At 54.5% G+C, this 15,221-nt stretch overlaps 2 protein-coding genes across 2 annotated transcripts; both read left to right on the top strand.

Annotated features, from left to right (window-relative positions):
* The first annotated feature begins 4,895 nt into the window (after window positions 1-4,895).
* On the top strand, window positions 4,896-8,309 carry KVR01_012897 (uncharacterized protein). The gene is made up of 5 exons (XM_044784294.1): window positions 4,896-5,406; window positions 5,745-5,839; window positions 6,018-6,495; window positions 6,566-6,728; window positions 6,791-8,309. The coding sequence occupies exons 3-5, from the start codon at window positions 6,101-6,103 to the stop codon at window positions 7,757-7,759; spliced, it is 1,527 nt and encodes a 508-aa protein (XP_044638053.1). The 5' UTR covers window positions 4,896-5,406; window positions 5,745-5,839; window positions 6,018-6,100; the 3' UTR covers window positions 7,760-8,309.
* Window positions 8,310-9,493: 1,184 nt separating this feature from the next.
* Window positions 9,494-14,643, top strand: KVR01_012915 (uncharacterized protein). The gene is made up of 4 exons (XM_044786277.1): window positions 9,494-10,175; window positions 10,245-10,911; window positions 10,966-11,587; window positions 11,648-14,643. Exons 1-4 carry the CDS (start codon window positions 9,615-9,617, stop codon window positions 14,481-14,483), a joined length of 4,686 nt encoding a protein of 1,561 aa, XP_044638071.1. The 5' UTR covers window positions 9,494-9,614; the 3' UTR covers window positions 14,484-14,643.
* The last annotated feature ends 578 nt before the right edge of the window (window positions 14,644-15,221 follow it).

Genomic DNA, 15,221 nt, shown 5'->3' with positions numbered 1-15,221 from the left:
TCTGCCCCGAAGTTCCGGGCCCAAGTATGCGACCTGCGACAGGCGTAGTAGGACTAGGACGCGGAAGGCCAGCTACGAGTAAGTCCGCAGCCCCAAAGAGCACGAAGCCAACGATCAGGTACAGTCCGGGCCCGTAGGTCGCCAGGAGGAGCAAATCCTCAAGCCCGAGATGGCCCTCTGTCTAATCCCCGGTACTTCTTCGTACATGTCGGGGCCGCAAGCTGTGCAGCCCGGTACTTACTTGCCTGCTTGCTTGCCTGCGCTGCACAACAAACATGCCGGGCAGCTTTCAGTCGGATCGAGAAGAGCCAGTGAAGTCCGCTCGTTAACTCCGAGCCGCCCGACCACCGCCCCAGGCACGGGAAACACAAAACCGCCGCGAGTCTGAGACACAGACACGACCACCATGTCTTGACTTGAGGGGTCCACCATGACATGACGTCCGACTCACCTGACAAATAGCTGCTGGCGGGGGGGCCCAGGGACATAGATCCCCCAGGACCAGGCCGAACGTATTCGGACCCCCTGTCAACCCTGACTGACCTATTCCGATCCTTCCATGAACGTATCGTTCATTCGGCTTCCACCGCCCGTCTCAATTCTCGGCGCGGTATTCATTGATGTGAGCAGCCATCCTCCTCCGATGGCAGATTGCGAGGTAGCACAAGAAAAATGCGCGAGCACAGGCAGTCAAGAAAAGACCACATGTACCGATCCACCTAAACGGACCAGATTCCCGGGGGCTGCAGCGCCAGAGAGAGGGAGACCGCAGGCATGCATACTGACCCTTACTGCCCCGGCGGTAGTGAGTTAGCAGCCCACCTACCCACCACGTAGTCGCCCGAGGACAGACAGACAAGAAACAAAGAGAAGAAGAAATAAAAAAAAAGGCCATGCCGGCGAATAAGGGGGACTTCGGTCAGCTCCAGGCCACCTCGACGGTCCGCGGCCGAAAAAAGCGATTGGCCCACCGTTATCCCTGCCACCCCTACTCCTGCACGGCAGCATGCCGTGTACCTCTCCTTACCTGACCATACCATGCGAGGGGGGAGAGAGCCTCCCTCCCTCCACCTTAGGAAAGGTCCCCAAGTTGCCAGCCGCGCAATTTGAGGTCTGACGACCACGTGCCTGCTGCAGCACCCGTCCAACCAGCCAACCCAACCTGGGCTACGAGGTCCGCTGAGCCCACCACCCCCTGCTTCCGCAAAACCAGCCAGCCAGCCAGCCAGTGGGAGCGAGGCGCCGGCCGCCATCCTAGCCGGGCCCTCTCTCTTTCTCTCGGCCACTGCATACGCTTGCGTGAGGATGCTGTCTTCGATTACGAGCCGCTTCGGGTAACCCTCCTCCAGACCTGTTGTTTGAGAACCGAGTCCGAGTCTTGCGTGGGGAGCGTCGATGGCGAGAGCTCGCTCAAGAGGATGGAACAGACGCGACGTTCTTTTTCCATCCATACCGGAGCCAGATAGCACAGTGGCGCAGCTGACTGACCGACCCTGTAGCTGCCCAGACGCTGTGCGCTACTCAGTCGGTCATGCACCACATGGGGGCCATGAACGTCGCAGAACAGACAACGAGACACATGAACAAAAACATCCCGACCAAACGACAGCAGTGACAGAACGGGCCGCTTGGATTGATTATGCACGGCAACTGGGACCTTCCTTCCTCCCCCAAGACCGGTGAGGTGAATCGACGCCATGGAAGCTTCGTTCCGTCCCCATTACCGTGGGCGCCGAGCCTCCGCAATATGGGAAAAAGAATTGGCGCAGGCCCGCACACGGGGAGCCGCAGCTGGCCCCATGCCTTCTTGTGTCGCACACGGCGGGTACGTGCCTCGTCGGGTCTTCCTGGGCGTGTTCTAAAGCCGCCGGCGGATGATGGTGCCAGTCAGTCAGCCAGTCCGTCCCATCACTTGAGAAATCCTCTCCTTGTCTCCATCGGGAATGTCCGTGTTGCCAACCGTTGGTTTTGTCTGGATCGGTGATCATGTATCTTGCCGCGGGCCGATGCAACGCGGTTGGCGGGCGGACTCGTCGGTTTCTCGTTCTTGTGCCCATACGATCGGCCACGCGGGCCCGGGTCAAGGTGGGCCCAGGCGGGCGAGGCACTTTGCTAATACCTTCCGATGGCTTCGAGACCGACCTGAGCGAATTGCCGTGGATGCGAACAGCCAACAGCCAACAAGTGGAACTGTTGCAAACTGCAGCAGCACATTTCGAAGCACCCGCCGAGTTTGCCAGCGGGCCACCACCGCCCCAAGAACTGCATCGTTCTACAAGCTGAAAAATCCCCCCCCCCCCCCAACACCAAGGCCAGCCAGCCCTGATGGCACAGCATCAGGCTAGCTGACACACAAACCACATGAAGGCCCTGTCGTGTCGTTATCAACCACGCCCGGCACCCAGCACCTCGTAACGTAGCGCCGAGCCACGTGTGGACGGTGTTGGATCCCGCTGTCACTGCTGCAGTCCTGTCCTGCCTCTCCCAGACTCCGCCGAACCGGTTGCTGCGGGGTTGTCGAGCAGACAGATACAGCAGAGCCAGTTGTTCGCGGCCTGGCTCGCGGGTCTTGGTCCGCTCACCAGCCGGAAAGCCAGCCAGCAGTTGGATTAAGCTTCCCCGTAGCTAGCTCGACGGCCTCGGCTCTTGTGAGGAGCTTGGAGCGAATGCTTGGCCTTCGGAGGGTAGTTGCTGGCGGCGCGCTCTGGGCGAAAAGAAAAGCTTCAACCGATTAAGTAGCCTTGCCGAGCGGCGCGGCGCGGCGTGCGGGGCACCCACAGCAACTTCGCCTGTGCCAAGCTCTTGATCCTGCCCACGACGACTTTCAACTCCCGAGTGACGGGTGACTTTTGTTAGGGGGACAGTTTGGTTATTATTAGCGACGGTTTATTATCGTCGTCGGGTAGGGTATTCGATCAATCTTTCTGCGCCTCTGCGTTCTCCTCGCCCGGGCAATTGTAGGCCGGCCAGCCGAGCCCACTCTTCCATCCTCCAGGCAACGTATGTATGTGCTCCGTGGCATTCCAGCACATTCCCATCAACCAGAGCATGGGTGCCTGATTAGTTCTGGCGGTGACGGAGGGAGAGTGGGCGCACAGGGACGATTGTCAACCCAGCTCGCGTCGGTCGCACCCCGCCGATGCGCCCTGCCTGTGTGACGGTTGGATCTCAGACATGCCGCATTCGTGTCGAGCGGCGTCAGATCCCAGGCCCAAAAGGGGGTTTCGGTGATCGCAGATGTGTGCCACGACGTGCCTCGCTGAAGTGTCTGTCGGCTTTGTGGAAGTAACTTGACATCGCATACAGACTTGCGCACATTCGACGCTGCCAGGGGGGGTTCGGTCAGTCACTCCAAGCAAGCCAGGCAGGAAAAGAGCTGGCGATGCGATGGACAAGACAAGACGCCCCGTAGGCACCATCAGCCAAGGAAGTGGGCGTCATCTTGCTGCGATTGTCTCAGATCTGGGTGCCATCCTGATGCCACGCTGCACGAGGAGATAGCCATGTTGCCGGATGTGGTTTGCCTGGCACAGGTGGGTGCCGTGTGTGGATGTGGTGTGGTGCATGTGGTATGAGGGCAACTGAAGGGAGAGGCGAACTGGCAGTGGTTGGGATACGGTGCGACGGATGACCTGCATTTGCATTGGGTTGGGGGCCAGCGATTGGGGAGGGCGAACTGTCGCTTCCCAGCAGCCGGGACATAAGTGCTGCATGGCCCACGGGGCATCTCAGACAGTAATCTAGGCGAAGTGTACAGACACAGGCACAGGCACAAATTAATAAAGGGACGCAACGCAAGTACAAGCTGACACTGACAGGCAGGCCATGGCAGACTCGTGGCCATTGGGAGACGGCGATACAACGCACAAGACATGTTATGCCATGCAGAGCTATTTCGTAGAAATCGTAGAAATTCAAATAATGGTGCGATGTCGGCACGCAACGCGGCTGGGTGGTGGAAAGGTGCAGAAACAGCATGCAGGGACATGACACAGGATGCCAAGATGCCCAATCGAGGTGGATGCCCCGATGCTGTGTCCCGGAAGTCGAATCCAACCGTCGTCCCCTTCGCAGTCTTGCCAACATATTGATACATCAATGCTCGCCCGCGGCGTCTCTTGGGGGCCCCATCCGATGCGCCGAGGGCCTTGGGGTGGTGGGGACGAAGCTGCATGACGTGCGATACTGCCTGGTCGATATCTGACAACTCGGGGTTATCTGTCGGGAGGGAATTCGTGAGAAAAGCAGGCAAGCAGGCTGGCGATGATGCCAAGGTAAAGAGGAGAAGAGGGTCCCAGGTCATTCATCACTCGAATAAAATCGAATCGAACCAACCCCAGCAGCCCCAGGTAGGTGCTCCCCCACCCTCCTGCCCCCACCGAGGCGCTAAGCAATCCACCTCCGCATCTGGGCATTTTAGCAAGTCTGGGGCAGGTCAAGGATCACCCCAGGCTTGTTTTTTGCGGCTTCCAAGCTTTACTCCGTACTGCCGTTCTCCACTGCTTGCCGGTCCCTCTGCCGTTCATCTCTTGTGTGGTTTGTGCTGTTCGTAATCTGGGGGAGCCCCGCGTGATGTGGGATTTTGGAGGAGGCTCTCAGTGAGTGACACGGAGAACCCCAAGTTTGCACGAGTTCAGGTGTACTCCGTAACTGGTAGTAGCCGTATCTCGAGTACCTTTGTACCCTCGTACCCCCGTACCCTCGTACTCCCGTACCTCCCTCGGTAGTCTCGCTCCCTAATACGTGCTCTGTGTCCTTCCAGCCCGCTGCCAGCCATGCGTACCTGCCATTCTAGCCCGTCTGCCCGTCAGATCTGAGCTTCCAAATTGGTGGCCCAGATCCTGCCGGCAGTGTTGTGTAAAGTGACCCCCTTCCTACCACATCCATCCCCTCCCCGCCGTTGCAGAGCAAGGTACAAGGTAGGTGCGGGTCGACGGCCATCCTGGGCGTGCCAATCCCCCACACCCACCCAGACCCAGGCTTGCCAGGCCCGACTGACTGATGAACGGATTGTAACTCTGGTCCCCTTCAGAGCCCACACGCATCACCCCTTCTCGACTCTTTTCTTCCAATCAGTCGACCAGCCGACAATCCTTGGATACCCACACTCTCTCTTTTGGTCTGCCCCCTCCGTGTCGCCGAGACCACCAAACACTCGCTCACTCGCTCCTCATCACTCACATACCCGTCCTTTTCCGCCCCTGCGCTACCTACCACATGCGGGCACACAATTTGTCACCACCAAACGGCATCGCCTGCGCCTGGAGTTCATGCTGACGACACCATCTGGTCTTTTCAAATACAGCCAGCCTCTCGTCCCCGATTCCTTCGAGAATTGTTGATCATACAAATCAGGTCAACAACGCCAAAAAAAAAGGCCAATTCACTGATCAGGACTACGCAAGGGTAAGTACATCAGCAACATCGTTTGCACACATGCAGTCAGTCACTCACAGCTCCATCCCAATCCCCACCCTTCACTCTCTACAACACAGTATATTCACTTCTGTTTTATTATGGGCCCCCGCCATGGGAATATTTATCTCCTCCCTCCCATGCCCCAGCTCCCCTTCTCGTCACACTCCCAGGTCCCAACTAGCCTTCTCCAAACCCGACTCTCTGGGCACCTCTGCGACCTGCGACTGCAGATCCCCTTCGTCCATCCCACTACCACCCCAGTCACCCGAGTCTATTCGCTCATCCTCGTTTGCCTTCCCCTCACTGACTTCATGACGATCATCCAGCGGCGGCATTCTTCTCTTTCTTTCTAGACTTTTACTCAAGTAGGCCACCACCTTGTGTATCTCGTGAACAATCGAGACGCAGCTGCCAGGAGACTGTGAGTATTTTCCGAAGCTACCTGCATCTTATTTATCCCTCGATAGCACTTGGACCATGGGGATCTTGCACAGTATACCGGCAGCTCTCATTTGGGGGCTCCATCCAATCCTTTGCTCGCCTGGTCTTGCAGCTCTCGTGTGAATCAACCCTAGAACTTGCGCACTGACAGACCGCAGCCTCATTTCGCTCTGGTTTAGCCCACGCGGCCGCGAGGACCAACCGACTTGCTGTCCTGTTCTTGACGTCAACGGCCGACAAGATGGCCACCAACGGAAACAACGTCAACCTGTCCGACAATGACACGGAGAAGGCCACAGCAGTGCAGCAGAACTATGTCGGCACTCTGCGGGATCTGCCCCCGGACCCCGACGCTCACCTGTCCGAGGCGGAGCGGGCCAGCATCGACAGGAAGCTGGTCTGGAAGCTGGACCTGGTCATGATCCCGTGGCTGAGTCTGCTGTACCTGCTGGCGTTCCTGGACCGCACAAACATTGGAAACGCCAAGATCGCCGGCCTGGGCGAGGACCTGAAGATGAACACCCAGCAGTACAACGATACCCTGACCATCTTCTTCATCTCCTACGCGTTGTTCGAGCCTCTCACCAACATTCTCCTGAAGCGCCTGCGCCCGTCCATATTTATCCCCATCATCATGTACGTTGCCAATGATACCTCCTTCATAACACCTGCTGCCTGCCGAGGACATATTCTAACCATGGCGTAGGGTTCTGTGGGGTGCTTGCATGGTTGGCATGGGATTTGTCAAAAACTGGTCTGGGCTCATGGCTGCCCGGTGGTTTCTGGGTCTCACCGAGGCCGGTCTGTTTCCCGGAATCAACTACTACTTGTCCTGCTGGTACAAGAGATCTGAGTTCGGCGTGCGAGCGGTTAGTATCTACCCTGTGCGCTTCCGATCACAAAAGATTGCTCTGGCTGACCAGACTTGCAGGCTATCTTCTTCTCGGCTGCTGCTCTTTCAGGATCCTTTGGTGGCCTCCTCGCTGCCGCCATTGAACAGATGGGAGGTGTGGGAGGCAGGCCCGGTTGGGCATGGATCTTTATCCTCGAAGGCCTGGCAACGGTCATCATCGGCGCCATCTCCTTCTGGCTGGTCCACGACTTCCCCGACGAGGCCAAGTTCCTCTCTGACGTCGACAGGGTCCGGGTCATCCGCCGCCTGAAGCTCGACCAGCAATCCTCAGCGGAGCACGAGGACTTCTCCATGACGTACTTCTGGCAAGCGTTGAAGGATTGGAAGATGTGGCTCGGAATGGCGATATACATGGGCTGCGACATGCCCCTCTACGGATTCAGCCTGTTCTTGCCCACCATTATCAAGAATGCAGGCGTGGCTGCTCCAACCGACGTCGTCCGGCAACAGTTGTACAGCGTTGCGCCCTACGCCTCCGCCGCCGTCCTGACCGTCGTCGTCGGATTTGTAGCCGACCGCACACAAGCCCGTGGGCTCTGCAACATCTGCGTGTCGTCCGTGGGCATCGTCGGGTTCGCCATGCTCATCGCGACCAACGACCCGTGGGTCCAGTACGCGGGCACCTTCCTCGGCGCGGCGGGCATCTACCCCTGCATCGCCAACACCATCACGTGGATGGCCAACAACACCGAGGGCGTCTACAAGCGCGGCGTGGTGCTCGGCTTCGTCATAGGCTGGGGCAACCTCAACGGCGTGGTGTCGTCCAACATCTACTTCCGCGGCCCCCGGTTCTTGGAGGGCCACGGCGTCGTCCTCGCGTACATGATCCTCTTCTTGCTCGGGGGCTCTGTCCTCATGACGCTAGGCCTGCGGGCGGAGAACAAGAAGCGCCGCAGCGGGGGCCGCGACGACTGGGCTGCTGGCAAGACGGAGGTTGAGATCGAGAAGATGGGCGATCGCCGGCCTGACTTTTTTTACACGACTTAGTGGTCCTTCGTGCACCGCCTCGCCGCTCCACATACAGATGTGACGGCGCACGGGGAGGGGAATGGTCGGTCGAGCAGGAGATTTTGGATTGGGTTGTGACTTTTTGCGATGCGTGGGTTGTGCTGGGAAATGACTTCTTTCCGCCATAGTCGAGCGGACGCTGCCGCTGTAGATGCTCCTTGCTCCGGAGCGGTGCAGGGGGGCGTCCATCCCGACGACTAGGTGTTGGTGGCGTCCTCTGATTCGAGGGGGGCTCAAGGTCTCCTTTACTGCGATGTGCTTTACAGACCGTTGCGTGTCACCACCAACCATCCTACCACATGGGAGCGGAGCTATCACCCACCGATGGAAAGTGGCTAGGGGCTCGACCTTTTTGCTTTGCAGGCATATGATTCCCCAACCTCGTGCAAGTGCGAGTGCGATTTGGATTGGACTTTCCAGGGTTTTCTTTTTTTTTGCTAGGGGGTGTATCTTGGGAGGCGCCCACGGGCGGGATTGTACATAGGTGCTGCTGCAGTGTGTCCATCTCCACCAATTGAAGATATGTGAAAGGATTGTGTTGTGCCCCAGTTGCTCTTGGGGTTTATTATTGCTGTCATGTACTTGTGATTGTAAATGATTTTGGGCACCATTTTGTCGTGTCGACACTTTTATGGTCGGTCCAGCTAGCATCATCGCATGCGGTCAGTCTATTTAACGTGTGTGTGCCCAGCTGGGGGCGAGGTTGCCTACGGCGTGGATGATGCATGTGCCTCATCTCGGAGAAGAGACGTGAGTGATAATGGATACAGGGCGTGCTGTCTCGGGACATCTAGAGGACCCAGCCAGCTAGCCAGCCAGCTAGCCAGCCCTCCCTCTAACAATCAGAGGGTACAGTGGTGGTTATTTGTAGTCGGGCCCGAAGCACTCACTCGTCTTGGAACCAATCGACCGACTGGCCCACTCGCAGTTGGAAACCCTGGCTTAGTCTACCAACAATCGTTCATATTAGTATAATATAAAATATAATTAGGATTATACAATTTTAATTATTTTAATAATTAAAAGTATATAAATTTTAAACTCACTTTATTTATAATTTTTATTAAATTATTTTAAACTTTTATTATTATTTATAAATTATAAATTTATATTATAAACTTAAAACTTTATAATAAAATAATATTATATATTAATACTTTTTATATATTATAATATTATAAAAAACTATTTACTTTATTAAAGTAACTTAAGTAAATTAATTACTCTTTTTAATAATTAGGCCTCCTATAAGAGTGTGTAATAGCTGTAGATACATAAAGCCTCACCGAGTCTGCTTATAGTTCTATTAAAGACCTTGCTAGGGGCTTGTGGGAGTATCGTGGGACTTGGAATGGTAGTCTCTTGGCCGGGGGTCTGTTGTGTAAGCAGTTAAAAGATGGATTAGCTGAGATGCAAGGTTGAATGAAGGGACGTGACGGGCTAATTTGACCAGGAAGAACAGAATTATCACACTGGAATACCCGCCGTGGCTGCCGCGAAACAGGTTTTGATTCGAGACAGGGAGGGGAGTGGCTTTAAGGTGCATCCTGTGTGACCTCATTTGCAGCGCCAGCGAGAGGAAAATGAATTATCATATGTTGTGAGACACCTGACACCCCACTCCCCGCAGACCGGTCACCTAATTGCGTTCTTTTGATGTACATGGGCTCTTTACTGCCCTAAAATCCATTTATTTCCTATCTCCCCCAAAACCTTTCATGTCCTACCTCCCCTGTTTTTATCACAGGCTATAAACGTGAGATGAAGTATACCTGACAACTCAATCTTTCGAGATCCTCAAATATCAAAAGCCACAAATCATCCACCAATCAGAATGGAACTCACGAAGAAGCTCAAGGGAAAATTTCGCCTTCTCACTTCCAGGGCCAAACATGATCAAAAACATCAAAAAGTCGACCAGCCTCCACGCGAGCAGCAGCCCAAGAGCCAGAAGGCTACCAGCAGCCAGCCAGGTCCTTCAGGCCTGCCGGAACGGTCCAATAGGCCATCCCGACCTGAGCCCACAATCGCCGACGTACCGATCAAGGACCTTTGGGATCTGGCCTACGAGAATCTGCACAAAAGCGATAAAGAATCCATAGACGAATACGAAGCCAAACTCCGCAAGAACTTCTCTGCTACTCTAGTCTCAACCGTCGGCATGACTCCTCGGGCTGCCAGGAGAGACCGGATGCACAAAATTCTTGAGCGCAAGATGGAGGAAATAAACAGAGACACGTGGAAGCTGAAGTTCGGAAGCTCGGAGGTCCAAGTCAAGGATTTGGTACAGCCCGTTCTCGGGGTCGTCAATTGGGCCAATGAGTACGTCACTGGTGCTGTGAGTGCAAACCCGACTGCCTCACTCGCCTGGGGAGGTGTCAGTCTCTTGCTGCCGGTGAGTAAATTAGCGCGTGTCCCGATTGTGTCTGCCCTTCGGAAGCTAAATATGGAATCATCCCTGAAGCTCTTCTTGAACCCTTCCAAGCAAGCCTCAGCACTCGCTCAGGGTTTGGAACACATCTCATTCCTCATTGATCAGAGCCGAATGTGGGAGAGTCTCTATCTGCGACGCTACGAGTCACACACTAGTGAAAACCAACAGGGCTCACAGCCCGGGGACGAACTCACTATATTCAAGGATTCTTTACAGAAGCTCTATCAGGAGATCCTCAAATTCCTCATTGAGAGTTACTGCTACTATGATAGCAATGGTGTGACTCGCCTCGGTCAGGATATGATCAAATGGAATGAGTGGGATACGATGCTGGCATCGATACAAGACCGTCAGAAAAAGTTTTCTGACACGTTGTCTGCCGTCAACACTCTTTGGGGGGATTCGCAATTTGACGAGGAACAACTAGCAGCAACAAAGCGACATCAAGAGGCTCTTCTCCACTGGCAGAGCATAGGCACCGATGTCTCGGGGTTACTAGACGCTGTCAAGCAGTCTAAGGCGGATGAGGCACGTGATGGCCTCCTCAACTGGCTGTGTCAAGTGGATGCCTCTGTGCTGTATAATCGCGCCCACGGCAAGCACACAAACGGAACAAGCAACTGGCTGGTGCAGGGTAACAAGGAATTCGAGGCTTGGAAGAAATCACCAAGTTCGCTGCTTTGGCTCCATGGCAAGCGTAAGTTCACGCATCGCTACTCGCTCCGAACCACCTTTCATTAATCATCAATAGCTGGATGTGGCAAATCGGTCCTGAGTTCGTCTGCTATTAAACACCTTAAGGACCGAGTTGAATTGGACCCTCAGACCGCGTTGGCATACTTCTTCTTCGACTTCCGCGGTGAACAGACAAAGAAAGTCGACATAATGCTCTCATCCCTTATCAGGCAATTGTATGCCGAGAGGCCTGATAAAACGGAGCCCGTTGAGAGGCTTGGCCATCTCAAGGCGAGGGGTGAACGTCCAGACACCGAAAAACTCGAGGCCGCACTTTTATCCACCACTATCGGATTTTCAGCAGCTTTCATTGTCATTGACGCTCTAGACGAATGTCCAACTCTGGATGGTGAGCGGCATAAACTCATAAACACCCTTGCTCACATCATACAAGACATGCCAGCCAATGTTCATGTTATGTGTACCAGTCGACCAGAGCCAGACATCGCTGCAGGGATGGAATGCATGCTCTCCCCATCTTCAAAAAGCGTGATCGACCTAAGCAATCAATCGCATAGCATCAATCACGACATTGAGCTATATATTGACTCAATGTTCTCATCTCCTGACTACCACTCATGGACCGGTGATCTCAAGCAAGAGGCAAAAGCCGCACTAACGGGTAAAGCAGACGGGATGTAAGTGCCCACGTGCTCAAAAAGAAGCATGATCATGAGGTCGTCTAATGGCCGAATCAGGTTCCAATATGTCCAGTGCCAGTTCGATGCCCTCCAAAAGCTTCCATATCCGACTGAGAAAATTATTCGGGGGCAACTGCGTCACCTCCCACAAGGCCTCGACGAAACATACGAGAGGATGCTAGAGAAAGCAGATCCACGTATTTTAAGCGTTCTCAAGTGGCTGGCTTCGTCGACTAGGGACCTCAGTCTTGGGGAGTTGGCGGAGATCTCGGTTTTCGACCCCGAAACGAAAGAACCTTTGGGCAAGAACTCCCGGCTCCCCGCGCCCGAAGCCTGCATCAAGCCAATATCCGGTCTCATCATTACGGAGGAGTCGCGAGGACGCTATCCCGGTGTCCATGTGCGACTAGCCCATTTCACGGTAAAGGAGTATCTCATGTCTGAACGCATTGTCAAGGGAAAGGCAGCTTACTTCAGTTTCACGGAAATCGAGGCCAACCTACACATTGCCCACATGTCGCTGAGCTACCAGTATGTTCACCTTCAGAATGTGCGCGACAACAGCATCGCCTGGGAAGTCGAGTTTGACTTCCCGCTCGCACGATATGCATTACACAGCTGGGCGCCCCATCTCGAAATTGTACCGCGTGATAAGTGGCCGGCTGACGTCGCTCGCCTCGCCAAACTTGCCCTGACCATGCGCAGCGACTGCGTGCGCACAACAACTTGGAACGGATTTGAAGACCCGATTTACGAGGACATTGACTTCCTCTTGGTACGAAACCTTTTTTCCGGTGATTTCGAAAGGCCATTCTTTTATCCCGCTCGGAGTGGATTCACCAAGATCACCGAGATGCTCCTCGAAGGAGGCTTCGGCACGAATTGGTACTTGACGCAGCAGGACATCGACAAAACTCTTGCTGAGGCAGCACGAGGAGGAAACATTGACACCGTAAAAATGCTCATAGGCAAGGGCGCAGACCCAAAAGCACAGATCGGCACACTGGGAGGTGCCTTACAAGCGGCAGCATTTGAGGGGCACGATGCGATTGTGAATCTCCTCCTCGATCATGGCGCCAGTGTCGATGCACAAAATGGTAAAATGGGCTCAGCTCTACAGGCTGCTATATTGGGTCGACATCTTACAGTTGCGCAATTGCTCGTAAGACGCGGCGCCGATGTCAATGCATATTCAGTTGCAGCCGGATGTCCCTTGATGTCAGCAGCAGAGGGTCTTCTCCCACACGCCGCTCCATCAGGCGAATGTTTGGAATTTCTCCTTGATAATGGCGCCGACATGAACATGCAATGCATCAATCGTGGGACAGCACTGCAACTTGCGGCTGCGAATATGGGTACATGGGGCTACAGGGAGTGTTACGACTTGCTCCTGAAGAATCGCGCCGACGTCAATATTCCGGGTGGTCAGTACGGTGGTGTACTACAGGCGCTATGCCAGAATGAATACGCGAAAGTATCGGACATCCAGTTGCTATTGGACAGAGGCGTCAATGTCAACGCAGAAGGTGGCAAGTACGGCAGTGCCCTACAGGCTGTGTTCGCCAGCAGTGCTTCATTGGAGGAAAAGACGGGAATTGTGTCGCTCTTGCTTGAAAAAGGCGCAAAGGTTAATATGGAGCGGGCCCCGGGAGGCTACTACGGGACAGCGCTACAGTCGGCGTCAGCAAGCTATTATTCATTTCCTCTTGTGGAATTACTTCTACAGAAGGGGGCTGATGTGAAAGTAGAGGGAGGATACTACGGGAGTGCCTTACAGGCAGCTTGCGCACGGGACCCAAGAGTAGACTTTGACACAGTTGAGCTTCTGCTCGACTGGGGCGCCAACGTCAACTCGACGGGAGGCGAGTTTGGTTGTCCGCTGCAGGCCGCGGCTTTGGAAAGATACGGAGACACTGACGTCTTGGAGCTACTGCTTGACAATGATGCTGATGTCAACAAGGCGTGTGGGCGCTATGGCAACGCTTTGCAGGCAAGTTGTGTGAGTGCGGATGTGGACAACGTGCGATTTTTGCTTGACCGCGACGCCGAGATCAACGCGTCGGGCGGAGAATATGGAACCGCCCTCCAAGCGGCGTGCGCGGTAGGAAGCAGGGGAATAACGAGTCTGCTGGTGGAGCGTGGTGCTCATATTCACGTACAAGGCGGTAAGTTTGGCAGTGCCTGGCACGCCGCCGCGGCCAACATCCGGGCTGACAATGAAATATTACAATTACTGCTGAAACATGGAGCAAAGGTCAACGACAAACAGGGATCTCAATACGCCACCGCCCTTCAGGCAGCACTTGAGCTTGAGTGCAATGACTACCGCGACTTGCCGATCAAAAGGATTCAATTCTTGCTCGACCACGGTGCCGATGTCAACATCGGAGGCGGAGTATACGGCTTCCCGCTACAATCGGCTTGTGCCAACGTCTACGGTATGAAGCTTACAATCTTTCTGCTCGACAAATGCAACAGGATTGAAGTCAACGCAGCAGGGGGTATCTTCGGCTCGGCTCTCCAAGCAGCGGCGCATTCGGGTCAGATAGAGTCTGTTCGTGAGCTGCTAAAAAGGGGGGCTAAAATCAACGCACGAGGGGGTAAATATGGCAGCGCACTAAACGCGGCTGTGCTCAAAGGGTTCTGGGATATCGTTGAATTGCTGCTTGAGAAAGGTGCAGACCCGGACAGCCGGCAGCTACCCCAGCCCGACGAGGAGTGGCTTTCAAATGTTCGCTCCACATTTTTCGATGACCAGGAGCCATGGTGGAGCGAAATTGAGCTCCAAGAAGGTGTCAGGGATGAGAGACTGCGTGAGCGTGCCTGGGACGAGGCTGGTCGGGGTGCTGTGGAGCGTTATAGGAAGTTCTGGGTAGAGACCGCAACTCGATAAGGCGGCGGGCGATACGTGTGCCCCAAGATCTCTTTCTTAATTTTCACGGACTTATAGTACTCATATAATGATTTATCATGTGATGGTTTGCAACCACCGACTTACAACCACATAGGCTAGAAGAACTACAATAAACGACAGCCCAGGTGTCCACCTGTCATCAACAGTGCCTATATCTGTGCCATCACAACTAGATGCAGCCTGCCCCGCAGAAAAGCATATCCAGACTCCAAGGCAGCAGTCCCCTTTGCGGTGTCTCTAGAGGTGCATATTCTTCCATGAGGTATGCGTAAGCCTTCAAAATCGACATTTTTATTCAACAGATACAAGCAGCTGTCATCATCCTGAACATTGTTTCTGCCTATTTGTAGCACAAAGCTGCTGCCTTGAGAGACAGGCATGTAACAGACACTGCGATGCTATGAATTCAGATATTAAGAGGGCGTTGTGCGATTGTTTCCGGATTTTGTACGCTGGGGCGATAGAAGGTCAGAGGCCGGGATGAAGGTCGACATTCTACTGGAGAAGAATCACAAGGAGGACCCCGATGCTGAGCTGCCGGGCTTCTTTGCATCCAGGGGCATCCGTTCGGCATCGGCACCACCGCCATGTGAGGACCGGCCACCACGCTCGTGGGAACCTTGAAATCTCACCGCCGTGACGCATTCTGCGGGCTGCAGCCCTGCACATAGCCCTACCACCCACCCGGGACGATGGAAGGACCTCGACTTGGACTCG

This window comes from Diaporthe batatas (assembly GCF_019321695.1).
Source record: "Diaporthe batatas strain CRI 302-4 chromosome Unknown Contig00022, whole genome shotgun sequence".
Classification (NCBI taxonomy): Eukaryota; Fungi; Ascomycota; class Sordariomycetes; order Diaporthales; family Diaporthaceae; genus Diaporthe; species Diaporthe batatas.
This window is presented reverse-complemented; position numbering and strand designations above follow the sequence as displayed.

Excerpts from the sequence above, each read along its gene's own strand:
- KVR01_012897 (XM_044784294.1), top strand. The coding sequence starts at position 6,101 with ATGGCCACCAACGGAAACAACGTCAACCTGTCCGACAATGACACGGAG. Across the intron at positions 6,496-6,565 it reads ATATTTATCCCCATCATCAT|GGTTCTGTGGGGTGCTTGCA; the intron begins GTACGTTGCCAA and ends ACCATGGCGTAG. Across the intron at positions 6,729-6,790 it reads CTGAGTTCGGCGTGCGAGCG|GCTATCTTCTTCTCGGCTGC; the intron begins GTTAGTATCTAC and ends CCAGACTTGCAG.
- KVR01_012915 (XM_044786277.1), top strand. The coding sequence starts at position 9,615 with ATGGAACTCACGAAGAAGCTCAAGGGAAAATTTCGCCTTCTCACTTCC. Across the intron at positions 10,176-10,244 it reads GTGTCAGTCTCTTGCTGCCG|CTCTTCTTGAACCCTTCCAA; the intron begins GTGAGTAAATTA and ends TCATCCCTGAAG. Across the intron at positions 10,912-10,965 it reads GCTTTGGCTCCATGGCAAGC|CTGGATGTGGCAAATCGGTC; the intron begins GTAAGTTCACGC and ends AATCATCAATAG.